This window comes from Heteronotia binoei, chromosome 21 (genome assembly GCF_032191835.1).
Source record: "Heteronotia binoei isolate CCM8104 ecotype False Entrance Well chromosome 21, APGP_CSIRO_Hbin_v1, whole genome shotgun sequence".
NCBI lineage: Eukaryota > Metazoa > Chordata > Lepidosauria > Squamata > Gekkonidae > Heteronotia > Heteronotia binoei.
The window spans coordinates 27,574,610-27,588,020 of NC_083243.1; the positions used below are offsets into that span (position 1 = coordinate 27,574,610).

At 45.6% G+C, this 13,411-nt stretch overlaps 1 protein-coding gene across 1 annotated transcript in view; it reads right to left on the reverse strand.

The window, feature by feature from the left end:
• Positions 1–13,411, reverse strand: part of TRAF3 (TNF receptor associated factor 3) — a 138,955-nt gene that overhangs the window by 8,130 nt on the left and 117,414 nt on the right. The window contains exons 11-12 of the mRNA XM_060262026.1: positions 6,884–7,024; positions 6,125–6,160 (exon numbers count right to left, since the gene is read on the reverse strand). Of these exons, the coding sequence (XP_060118009.1) occupies positions 6,125–6,160; positions 6,884–7,024 (177 nt within the window). The remainder of the gene's footprint in view (positions 1–6,124; positions 6,161–6,883; positions 7,025–13,411) is intronic.

A 13,411-nucleotide genomic window follows, 5' to 3' on the forward strand; every position in this document is an offset into this window, starting at 1 on the left:
AACAGAAGCAGCTCTCCAACTTTCAGCAGGAAACCGTCTTAACATTAGTTATGTCATGCAGGGGTGGCCAACGGTAGCTCTCCAGATGTTTTTTGCCTACAACTCCCATCAGCCCCAGCCACTGGCCATGCTGGCTGGGGCTGATGGGAATTGTAGAAGAAGAAGAAGATATTGGATTTATATCCCGCCCTCCACTCCGAAGAGTCTCAGAGCGGCTCACAATCTCCTTTACCTTCCTCCCCCACAACAAACACCCTGTGAGGTGGGTGGGTCTGGAGAGGGCTCTCACAGCAGCTGCCCTTTCAAGGACAACCTCTGCCAGAGCTATGGCTGACCCAAGGCCATGCTAGCAGGTGCAAGTGGAGGAGTGGGGAATCAAACCCGGTTCTCCCAGATAAGAGTCCGCACACTTAACCATTACACCAAACCGGCTGTAGGCAGAAAAACATCTGGAGAGCTACCGTTGGCCACCCCTGATATAATGGAACAAGCGGCAAGGGAGACCTTTGTGTTTAAAAAGGATGGAGTCCGGAGGCATGGTCCTGCCAGTAATGGTGTATCATGTGAATGCATCTCACTGACATGTTTTAGAAACTCCTCCCACATTGTCTGATTGGATGGTCTTATAAAGTTCCAGAAGCAATGGCAGTAACTAAATGCAATGCCCAGTATCAGCTAGTGTGTGCCACTTTAGGTTGCCAACTTCCAGGTGGTGCCTGGGGATCTCACACTATTATAGTTGATCTCCAGATGATCAAGGTAAGTTTCCCTGAAAAAAAAAATGGCTGGTTTGGAGGGTGGACTCAATAGAATTGTACCCTGCTGAGTTCCCTCCTTTCCCAAAACCCTGCCCTCCCAGCCCTAGTACCACTAGTCACAATACTGTTTGTGTCCCTGTAAGTTCTTTTGGGGGAAAACATATCTTTGAAATGGAATCATGGTTTCAAGAGATGACCATTTGCACCCATCTGAATGTAATACAAAATACTTTGAATTGTCTCACATGCTTTGAAAGAGCAGGAATTTTAGTCAGAAGCAATCACGACCATATGATTTAAATTACAGTAAATGCTGCAATAACTGCCATAACAGCAAGTGTTATAATTCAAAACCAACTTTTCCATTTTATATAGAATCTCAGCTTTAGAAGCTATCCTTCATTTGAACAAAATGTGCATTTGAATTGCAGGAAAGAGAAGAGAAAGCACAATTACTGCATTAGGGAACATTTCGCACTTATGTCTGCAATATGTCCATAGGGAAAATTTAAACGATATGAATACTGACAATAAAGCTGGTCTCTTTTCATAACCTGTAGTCCTGAAACTACAAACAAGGGGTCCGATCTAGTTAATAGACTACAGAAAGAGTTGGTGGAGAGGATCTTTCCCCTTTTACCCAGAAGTTTGTGCATGTGCTGAAAAAACTTTCTCCAAGAAACCAAGGAAGTCTTATGAACAAATACAAGCTGCAGTAAGGAAGGATCATCCCCTCTTCCCTCTATTGCTGGCTACTTACCCCAGTGGAAAAGGCAGTCATTTCACCCCATTCCCTCTCCTCACTGCAGCCCCTTTTAATGCAGTGCATTTTGTTCATTAACAGTCTCCCAACTCGCAAAGAAGAAAGATCTGCTACAAGAAGGAAGCTCCTGAAGGGAAGGTAGAGAAAGCTCTGCTCTACCATCTTTCCCCACAAGTATTTCCACAAGGTAGGTGGGGCTGAGAGAGCTGTGACTGATCTAAGGTCACCCAGCTGGCTTTGTGTGGAGGAGTGTAGAATCAAACTCAGTTTTCCTGATTAGAAAACTACATTAAACTGGCTCTCCAAATTGTTCCCTGGGTGCCTAGCTTTACACCCTGCTAATTCCTCCCCACCCACAAAGATACCAAAACGTACTGATTCTTGACTGGACACCATCACTCACCAGTCTGTTCATTAAGCAGAGAACACCATTATCAAACCCTAATATTTTTTGGCTCCACTGTAACAGTGCACCCTGCCCTGGATAGCCAACTTTGCATGCCACTGAAAATAACTTTAGAAGCAGCAGAAAAGAAAACAGAAATACACAAGATCTCTTAGGAAAATGCCTTTCTTATACTGCCTAGCAAAAGATACACACCCTACAGGAACCAAAAAACTGTATATTGTTCCACCAGTCCTTTGTAGTCAAGCTTTATCACAGATTTTTCAGGGTTCAGAGAGGGCTGTCGGATGTCCGATTGCCAGAATCATCAAAGCAAGCACAGATAGGAAGGGTATAAAAGTTTCTACAAGAAATCTCCCTTTTACTGTTCTGGGTTCTGCTCTTTATTAGAAGGAAACGGTCTGATGGGGTGGGGGAGGGGGAATATCAAACTGCCTTTGCAATTGGGCTAATCCACAGAGGATGCAGAAATGCATGACTGGTTTTAACAAGCCCAGGGAGGGAAAGGCTCTACTTGGAGGTTACTGAAGAAAGACACAGGGATATTGCATATCATGCCTCTCTCTTTTTCTGAGCCAGGAACACAGTTTACAGCTGTAGTCATCATCTCATGGTCTACTGGTGCAGCTGAGCCTTTGGGTCACACGTTTGGTGTCCACCAGGGTGAGGGCTTTTCCAATCAGCCCCATCCTGGTGGGAATGCCCTCTCAGGGATTTGGACCCTGAGAGACCTCCCTAGACTCCCATAGGGTCTGTAAGGCTGAGCTTCTCCATCAGGTCTTTCCTGGTTGAGCTTATTTCTGACGCTAAATGCTGGACCCACCATTATTATATTATTTATTTATAACTTAAATGTATAGACCTCCCTTCCCTGAATACACAGGGCTCAGGGCAGTGAACAACAGTTTTGAGTGGTTTGTTTTTTATGCTTTGTATTTTTATACTGTTTTAACTATGTTTATTATGTTTGCTTACACTGCTGTGAACCACTAAGCCCCACTTTGTGGAGGGATGGGTAGTATATGAATTGAATTTTATGTGTGTGTATGTGTATATATGTGTGTATGCGTATGTATATACACACACACATATATATACACACCCACACCCACATGTGTGTGTATATATATATAGATATAGATCAGGGGTAGCAAAACTGTGGCTCTAGTTCGATATCAGTAAAGCTTTCGGGGGAGCAAGGAGCTTGCTTTGGTGTAGAGAGCCAGTTTGGTGTAGTGGTTAAGTGTGCAGACTCTTATCTGGGAGAACCGGGTTTGATTCCCCACTCCTCCACTTGCAGCTGCGGGAATGGCCTTGGGTCAGCCATAGCTCTGGCAGAGGTTGTCCTTGAAAGGGCAGCTGCTGCGAGAGCCCTCTCCAGCCCCACCCACCTCACAGGGTGTCTGTTGTGGGCGAGGAAGGTAAAGGAGATTGTGAGCCGCTCTGAGACTCTTCGGAGTGGAGGGCAGGATATAAATCCAATATCTTCTTCTTCAATATCTTCTTTTCCAGGGGGATGCATTCATACACAATGTTTACATCACTGAACACTAAACCCCAAAACCTTTAAACTCATGTGAACCAGAGCAGAGAGGGCTCACAAATGATCACCACCTGGCTCCTAAGCAGCCCTCCCAGGGTCAATGGGTCAAATCCACCAGAGTGTTGTGGAGAGACGGACAGCCATCAAGCATTAATTTCTGGACTCTGTCCCACCAGTGTAGCCAAAATCCCCTCTCTCCAATTCTGCTCCTGTGGGGCAGGGGACCACTCTGGCGGATCCAAACCAATCTAAAAAAGGAAAATGATCACTGCCCATGAAAAAATCCACAGTTCACATGTTAACAGCCAAACTTTGGCTTGGTTGCTTGTGGCTCAAGCACTCTGGCCCCTCCCTCCCACACACAGATTTCCTCTCTCCTAGTTTCATCACCGATCATAATTTGGAAAAGCTACTGTTTGCTTAGAAACCAAAATTACAAAGCACAGTTTGATGGTGGCATGCAAATTTGCTTCCAAGCATGCCTTTTCTCCTTCAGTTAAGACCCTCTCCATTATCAGAAAACAAAGCAGAAGCATCATAGATCCAGCCCAATATGATTCAAATTTATATTGGATTTTTGCTTTTCTTATGTAGTTTCACAGTGTATTTTTTTTTTAATTACACATACAGTGCCCTGATCTGGCTAACCTAGGCTAGCCTATCTTGTCAGATCTCAGAAGCTAAGCAGGGCCAGCCAGGGTTGTAATGGAAAGGCAGGCAGTGGCAAGCCTCTGAACATCTCTTGCCTTGAAAATCCCACAGGGTCACCTTAAGTCAACTGTGACCTGACGACACTTTCCACCACCACGCCTATGGTGCAATCCTATTAAGAGCTTCACCAGCCCAAGCCCACTGAATCCATAGGATCGCACTGTGCCTTACTCCTTGATTTTTACTTTGGAAGAGGTTCTGTAAAAGACTTTATCCATTAAGACTCTCCACTTCAATGAGTCATGCAAAAATTGCACCAAAAAGTACCAGCTTTGAAGAACTGAATCTAGCACAGCTGAGGATAATTTTGTTCTACGTAATTACGACATCTGAAAATTCAGAAGAAGCTCCACGTTTCTTATACAGTTTCATGTCAATTGCTTGTTTTCTGTTTCAGTCTGACCTCTAACAGATTGCTGACCTTTGAAATACCTAACTTGAACTAAGCCTATCCTTTCAAAAACCAATTTAAAAAAATGGTTACAGAGAGATACTCAATTGGAATAGTTCCTTTTATGTCCCAGCTATGCCTAGGAAAACTCCCAAAACAACCTGATTAAAAAAACATTTAAATCACTTGATTTAGGAGGACACACTTGAAAATTATGTCAAAACCCTGATCTGGATAGCCCAGGCAATCCTAATCTTGTCAGATCTCAGAAGTTAAGCAAGGTCGACTCTGGCAAGTACTTGGATGGGAGACCTCCTTGGAATACCAGGAGTTGGGAGGTGGAGGCAGGCTGTATTCGGCCACTTCCTGAATATCCTCCAGGCCCCCAGTAGGGGTCAGTCACCAGAGGTCACCATGACTTTCCAGTGCACGCGCGCACACATACAAAAATTCAAAAAAAAGAGAGGAGAAAAAATACATTATGATGTCAAGCATAGCTTATTTCAGACACATAGGTCTTAATCTTCTAAATTGTGGGTGGCCAAACTGTGGCTTGGGAGCCATATGTGGCTCTTGAAGCCTCCACTGCCCTGTTGGCCAGCTTAGAGAAAATCACTTCTCCAATTCAAGCCAGCCAGAGGCTTGGAGAATGCATATAAAGTGTAAAGTTGCTTTCTTTCCACCTCTCCATCCCTTCTCCCGTCTATTTGCTTGGCTGTCTTCCTTCTGGCTCTCAAACATCAGACGTGTATTCTATGTGGCACTTATGCTTACCAAGTTTGACCACCTAAACCATCGGAACTCACTGCAGGCTCGTGCTTTCTACTTCCGCCTTGTGGGTTGCAATTCTGTTACTCTGGTCCTGGTTCCTAGCATGCTACCGTTTACCATTACATAATTTGCCTTTCACCAGGAGTAACACTATCAAAGAGGTGCATCTCTAGTTCCAAAGGATGGTGAAATGAAAAGTCATGGAGAGGATGCAGGTAAGAACAGAAGAAGAGTCCAGACCAGACCAAGAGTCCATCTATCCAGCATCTGGTTTCCCCCTGTGGCCATCTGGATGCTTCCCGGCAAGACACAAAGCTATCAGTTTCCCCCTATGGCTGCCCACTTGTGAACAGTGACATCCAAGCATCCACTGGAACATCCCCCCAGATTTCATTGTTTCATTATTCTCCTATCAAATTCCTATGGTGACATTTGGGTGGCTTCTGCAGCCTAGCCATTCCTGAGAACAGAAATGCTGGATTAGAAAACGGAACCAAATTTTAAAATTCTTTTCCTCTCACAAGTCAAAAGCCTGCCTATAATCCCCCAAACCTCCATACATTACACAGCCCTTCCCTAGACTTTTTGCTTTTTAACTGAAAAGCAATTTTTCAGGTGACAAGCTCAAAACATTTGCATTGGCTTGGTTCAGATGTAATATAAAAGTATAGATCATTTTAACTCTGGTTAGATTATGAAAGTAGAATTTGGCTGGAAGTTGACCATTCAACTGGTTTGCCTTGACCCACACAGGTTTCATTGCCTTTGTTGTTTCCCCTACCTGGTCTGTAGAGACCCAGCAGAAATCCTGACTGTACTGCAACGAGGATGGCATAGGGGGAAAAGACAGGATGAGGCCAAGATGTCCATGTTCATTTGTCACGTGAAAATCATAATTAAGAGCAACTGTGGCGTCATACCCTGGTGTCATACCCTTACTCAACCATACTTAGTGGAGCGACTTGCATCGGCAGAATCACACTAACTGTAGTTAGTTTAATTAAACCATAGTTGAGCTTAACATTTGAACCAAATATGATGACCTCCACCCCCCCACCCCCCAATTAATGTGAAGCATGTCCCCGCACAGGCACAGAACCCACTACCACAAAGAAGAAAGGGGATGTATCCACTGATATGTGCCACAGATGTATTTGCAAACTGGGGTCCCCAACCTGTCAGAGGCTGTGGACACCTTTGGGATTGGGGCACAGTGTTGTGGGTGGAGGCAGCCACAAAATGGCTGCCTCGGCTTACCTTCAGTAACACAGTAAAGAGCTCCTGCCAAAGCAACGTTTTTTAAAAAAATCTGCACAGCCAGTCAAATCTCCAATGGCAAATCAGAAATTTTATGGGGCAAAAGCCCTACCTGGTCCCACCCACTTTCAGGTGGCTGCCAGGAACTGTGCCTGCAGGTGCAAAGGCGCCCACGGGCACCGCATTGGGGACCCCGTTTTAAACAAATCAACACACCTAAATATGCAAATAAAATGTCAAAGCTGGAACACTCTAGCAACAGGGAAGAGTCTTAAGGTCTTACCTGTAAGTGATGTATCTTAGATTCATTACTCCGTAGCATTTCCTTTTGTCTCTCAATTTCTATTTCAAAGGTACAAATTTGATTATGTAAAGTTTGTATACTCTTGTTCTTTTCCAAACTTTCATTCTGGAGTGTGGCCACCTGGAAAAAATTCTACAATTACTCCTGCCAAACTTCACCAGAAAACCCCCCAAAAGGTATGTACCGTCTCTCGCAAGCAATGGAGAGAGATCCCATAAAAAGTGCTTCTTCCTTCTGTGTAGAGTATTTGCCCTGCCCTTCTTTGAAGTGGAAACATTAATGGCTTTCTCCTCTCTTCTCCTTAGAATTCAATGGGAAAAGGCACCCAATTTGTAAAACAAATCTTGCTTCTAAACACATTGCGCTTTATTCAATTCCTTACAAAAGAGGATCCTACCGAATTTCAGATATGAGTATGGAAACACCCTGTTGTTCAGCATCAACCCATGCTGTTCATCCAAGACATCTGTATTAAACAGGCTAGTGCAGGGGTGTCAAACATGCGGCCCGGGAGCCAAAGCAGGCCCCTGGAGAGCTCCTATCAGCCCCCTGAGCAACTGGCTGTCATCTGCTTCCTTCTGCATCACAGCTTGCTTTGCAAGGCTTGCTCAATCGCACAGGAGCTACAGAGCAAAGTCTCTTTTTTCTCCATTGGCTGAGGCTCCTCCCTTGGGGAGGAAAAGGGGAGGGACAGCTTGCTTTGTTAGGCTCTCTCAATTGCACAGCAGAGCTACTGAGCCAAGCCTCTCTTCCTTCTATTGGTTGAGGCTCCTCCCCCTCCCGGCCCCCTGGGGAAGGAAGGAGCCAGAGCTTCCTTTGCCCAGTTCCCTGGATCCCATGGGAGAGATACAAAAAAAGCAACTTTAAGATCAATGAGTGCTAATACTTTAAGCATGTTTTATTTTTAATTTTTTTAAAAAAAAATCTTTGTGTTTGTCTGTGTCCTTTATAAAGTTTATATCTCTGCTACCTAATTTCAAATAGGTACACATACAGCCCGGCCTGACATGGCTCAGCCCAACAAGGTATCATTTATGTCAGATCCGGCCCTCATAACCAATGAGTTCGACACCCCTGGGCAAGTGGAAAGCCTTATTATACAAGACAGAGAAAGATTTAAAAGCCACCAGATTTCGTTTGGGTCTAAAAAGCACACCAAGTCATGGCTAAAGCTGCCACAAAGTACAGTAGTTGAGTGTGACTGCAGCAGAGGAAGGAAGCAAAAAACAGCCAGTAATAATTGTGATAGATTAAAGCAGCGCACTCCAGAAACAATATGAAAGAGGAAGGGAAATGTATTGGAAATATCCTTTAAGGCAAATAAGAAGTTTTTGTTCTTTGTGCACCTACGAGACTGAAGCATGAAGAACTACTAACTAGCACATTTTATTCACTGCAAGGATCTTTTACTCCGTTCATCAACGCTTTTGTTCCTTAGATGCATCGCATCTGGAACCCTGTCCTCTTGACCCAAGCAAAATGCACGCTTTACAATCAACCATTCATCAGTAAGACAATGAAGATAACAGCAGGAGAGGATGTTTCACATAGAGGAAATAATACTGCCAAGAAGCACCAGTGGCAGTCAATACAGAAAAAAAGAAGGGACCCTGCCTCAAAATACTTTAAGAATTCAATTTTAGACCATTGGATGAGAATGTCAAATCCTTACGTTGTCTTCATGCCAGTCTCATTCCCCCCACCCCCAAGTAATGTAGCTATAGTTGATGAAAGCCAATGGAATTAGTAGTGCTGTTTTAAAGGCTCAGAAACACTAGAAAAATGGGGTTCCCACATTTCCACAAGACACCAAAGCTGGAACAAGCCTATTCAAACTCTTGCCTTAGGGCCAGAGTTAGGCAGAACAGGCAACTCTCAAGAAACATTTGCCATATATGAAAAATACTGCATCAAAGCTGAACTCTCTCTGCTTCTTAGCATGGTTTCTTTACAAAATAATTTGAGTGTGCATGCCAAAATCTTCTAAAGTATCACTAGAAGTTCTGGAGCATGCCCATATTAGCCATCACATGTAACCCCTGCTTAGGGTGGTAAGAAAAATTCAGTATTGGCCTACCTCTTATAGATAGCTTCAAGAGGGGATTGGATAAACATATAGAGCAGAGGTCCATCAGTGGCTATTAACCACAGCTTACTGTTGAAACTGTCTGGGGCAGTGATGCTCTGTATTCTTGGTGCTTGGGGGGGGCACAGTGGGAGGACTTCTAGTGTCCTGCCCCCACTGGTGGACCTCCTGATAGCCACCTGGGGGTTTTGGCCACTGTGTGACACAGAGTGTTGGACTTGATGGGCCATTGGCCTGATCCAACATGGCTTCTCTTAACTCTGGCCCACTATGATACGAGCTATTTTTGCATCAAGGTAAAGCCATAATAGCCCCGTGGCGCAGAGTGGTAAAGCTGCAGTACAGCAGTTGGAGCCCTCTGCTCATGGCCTGAGTTTGATTCCAGTGGAAGCTGGTTCAGGTAGCCAGCTTGGGTTGACTCAGCCTTCCATCCTTCCGAGGTTGGTAAAATGAGTACCCAGCTTGCTGGGGGGAAAGTGTAGATGACTGGGGAAGGCAATGGCAAACCACCCCATAAAAAAAAAGTCTGCCGTGAAAACGTTATGAAAGCAACGACACCCCAGAGTCGGAAACGACTGGTGCTTGCACAGGGGATTACCTTTACCTTTTTAAAGCCGTATTACAAATGTATTCTTTCTGCATCTGTTTCCTAGACCTTAACCCTATCTCCAAATAATTTTGTAGTTTATTAAGTGTACTAAGACACCCTGTTGTGCTCAAAGAACTACAGTTTCCAGATTTCCTTGGAGAGAGGGAACCACCATTAAATCAGTTTATAAGCAACCAACCAATGGAGATTTCTACTATTTTATAGGATTATTAGTTTAAGTAGATTTTGATCAGAGATATTTTTATCATCCCTTTGCAAAACACACAATGCACAACTGCTAATCCTAGAAACTGACAATATTCTTGGATTTTCATTAAGGCAGTTCATTTGTGATAGCTGGAAGAGATCAGAAAGGCAAGTAGTACTCAGTTCAAAGCAATCTTAATTCTAGATGCTGCTTCTCACTTAGAAAGTCCTTCATGAGCTTTCACAATTGGAAAGATCATCTCTTAGATCCTCAGAACAGTTTCTCTTTCATGCCCTCTGCTTCAGAGGCCTAAACCTCTTCAGTTACTTCCATTTTTCGGTTGTAGTTCCAGTTCTCAGGAACAGATCTGGGGGGTTTTTGCTCTCTTACAGGAGGCAACACAAGATTGACCTTTCATTTTGTTGTTTCTCTAATGTAACTGTATTTTTATCATCCTTGAATAAGGAGAAGCTGTGGTGATTTTTAAGTTATTGTGATTTATAAGAATATATTCTAATCCAACAGAATATATTCTTATAAATCACAATAACTTAAAAATCACCACAGCTTTGTTAGCCACTGTGAACATAGAGAGGAGGGGTATAAATGTTTCCATAAATACTCTGGGTAAGTGGGCAACAATGCGGCAAATGAAATTCAGTGCTGGCAAGTGTAAGGTGATGCACGCTGGGATGAAAATTCCCAATTTAAGAACATAAGAGAAGCCATGTTGGTCAGGCCAATGGCCCATCCAGTCCAACACTCTTGTGTCGCACAGTGGCCAAACTCCAACTTATAGGTTAATGGGGTCTGAACTTGCTGAAAATTAAGAGGGGGAATGATCTTTGGGTTTATTGGACAGTTCAATGGAAGTGTCAACCCAGTGTGCTGCAGTAGTAAAAAAGGCAAACTCCATGTTAGGGATTATTTTATTTATTTTATTATTGGATTTATGAATCACTCATCCTTGCTCTAGCAGGGCTCTGGGCAATGTACAAACACACACAAAATATCAAGTGCAAATAAACAAAACCAGTTATTTACAGTCTAAAATCAGGTGGCGAAATCCTATTATACAGCTGCAGACAGACAGCCACTTTGCAGGCAGGAGAGAAGAGGGCAAGACGAATGTGAAGAGCAGAAGAGGATGGTGACCAGCTTAGATGGTGACCATCTCTGTTCTCAGCCAAGTCTGGCAGAACATCACAGCCTTATAGGCCCCCTCTGAAATTGCAAAAGATCTCGCAGGGTCTGATAGTACTCAACAAAGAGTTCCATCAGGTTGGGGCCAGGACCAAAAAGGCCCTGGCTCTAGTCAAGGATAGCGAGATGTCTTTGGGGCCATTAGGAAGGCGATTGAGAATAAAACAGCCAATACTGTAATGCCTCTGTACAGATCTATGGTGTGGCCTCATTTGGAATACTGTTTACAGTTCTAAGAACATAAGAACATAAAAGAAGCCATGTTGGATCAGGCCAATGGCCCATCCAGTCCAACACTGTGTCACAATTGTAAACACACACACACACACATATATACACACACTGTGGCTAATAGCCACTGATGGACCTCTGCTCCACATTTTAATGCTGATTTTAAAAGTTTTGTATAATTATTGTATGCATATGTTGTTAGCTGCCCTGAGCCTGCCTAGGGATATAAATAAAATTTTATTATTATTTATCTAACCCCATCTTGAAGCTGTCTATGCTTGTAGCCGCCACCACCTCCTGTGGCAGTTCTGGTCATTGTATCTCAAAAAGGACACTGCAGAACTGGAAAAAATACAGATGAAGGCAACTAAGATGACTAGGGGTTGGAGCACCTTCCCTGTGAGGAAAGACAGAAGAGTCTGGGACTCTTCAGTTTAGAAAAGAGACAACTAAGGGTTTCTAAACTCTTCAGTTTAAAAAGAGACCACTAATGGGTACATGATAGAGGTGGAGAGAACTGACAAAGAGAAATTCTTTTCCCTCCCCCAAAATACTAGAAGTTGAGGGTATCCATTTGTTCAGGATGGACAAAAGGAAATACTACTCTACATAGATAATTATTAAAATGTGGAATCTGCTGCCAGGGGATGTAGCAATGGCCACAGGCATAAACAGCTTTTATAAGAGATTAGATAGAGTCATGGAGGATAACAGCCCAATCCAGACATAAGTGGCGGCCGACTGTGGCGTAGCTGCCGCGCTGCTGGTGTAGACATGCAAGGGAGGCGGAGGCAGCCAGAGGGGAGGGCCAGCCCACTTCCCCCATTGGCCGGTCCTGGCACATGCGCCGTGGCTCATGACAGTCAGGGATGGGGAGAGGCGGCCCCAGAGAGGCTGATAGCCATCCCCAACCCGCCCCCAAACAGAGAACGGAGCCAATGATGGGCAGACCATCAAAGGCAAAGGAGAGACGTCCCACCAACACGGGGAGAGAACAGAAGTGAGGCTGGGCATGTGCGCACAAGAAGCCTGGCTCGGTGGCAAGGTGGGGGTGTGGGCGAGACAGGCCCGCACGGGACTACGGAGAAGCCATCAATCCCCTCACACCCACCCGCTGTCAGAGACTCTGCCAATGGCAGGCAGACAAGCAGGAAGTACCAAGTGCAGTTCACTGTCATAGACAGCGTTTGGAATGTGTGTCTGGGAGTGAGCAGCCCAGCAGCAGACATCCCCCCACCCAGAGACCCCGTGTTGCCCTGATGCCCCCTGCCATGTGCACGGAACACCTCCCCTGGGGGCCGCAGAACTCAAGAGTGTGAATGCATCAGCCACAGAACTCTTGAGTCCAATTCATCAGCCCCCCCCCCACTTAGTGCCCTGTGCACAACAGCCCTGTGGGGTCAGATAGGCTGTCAGCCCGGGCAGGCTGAGGGGCGGCACTCCCCTCCCCTGTCCAGCCACACAGGGGGCAGCGTGGCGGCTCATAGACCGTTCCTCCCCCAAAAAACCAAGACTGCCCACCCTCCCAGGCATTCCCTCAGAGAAGCCACTGACAGAGGGGGGGTGTTGCCCAGGGAACGTGCAGCAGATGCCAAGCAGGAGAGACAACAGAGGGCACAGCTCAGACTTTATTTTTCTGGAACAGAGTGCAACAGTCTCCCTGGCGCGCACTGGGCAGTCTCGCCATGGGCGGGGCTCCATTCAGAGCGGCGGGCAGAAGCAGCTGAGGGAGTGGGGGGGCGGTGGAGCGACACACATGGAAGCCTCTGTATTGGAGTCCCACCTGCAAAACAGAGATAGAGATCAAGAGCACCTGCAGGGGTAGCGACTGGAAGAGAAGGCTGCGTTTCAGCTGGGCGCTCTCTTAAAGGGACAGTCTTTGACCCACCTCCCCGCAAGGGGGCAGCTGCCACACACACACACCCCGTGCCCTGCCAGGGGTTGGGAACACGGCGGAGGGCAGACCAAAGGAAGGGAGCAGGTGGCAGCACAGGGGAGCGGGGTCAGCAAATGCCCCCTGCCTGGTTCAAGTGCCAGAGATGCTCGCACACCAAGCGGTCGAGAGCGAGGGGAGAAGGAGCCTGAGGGGGAGACAGTAGAACTTACTCAGCCATGGGCGACAGTCCTTGCATGCAGAGCCTCCAGGACTCCGGAACCTGTGGAGACCTGGAAACAAGAGCAGTTAGCCCC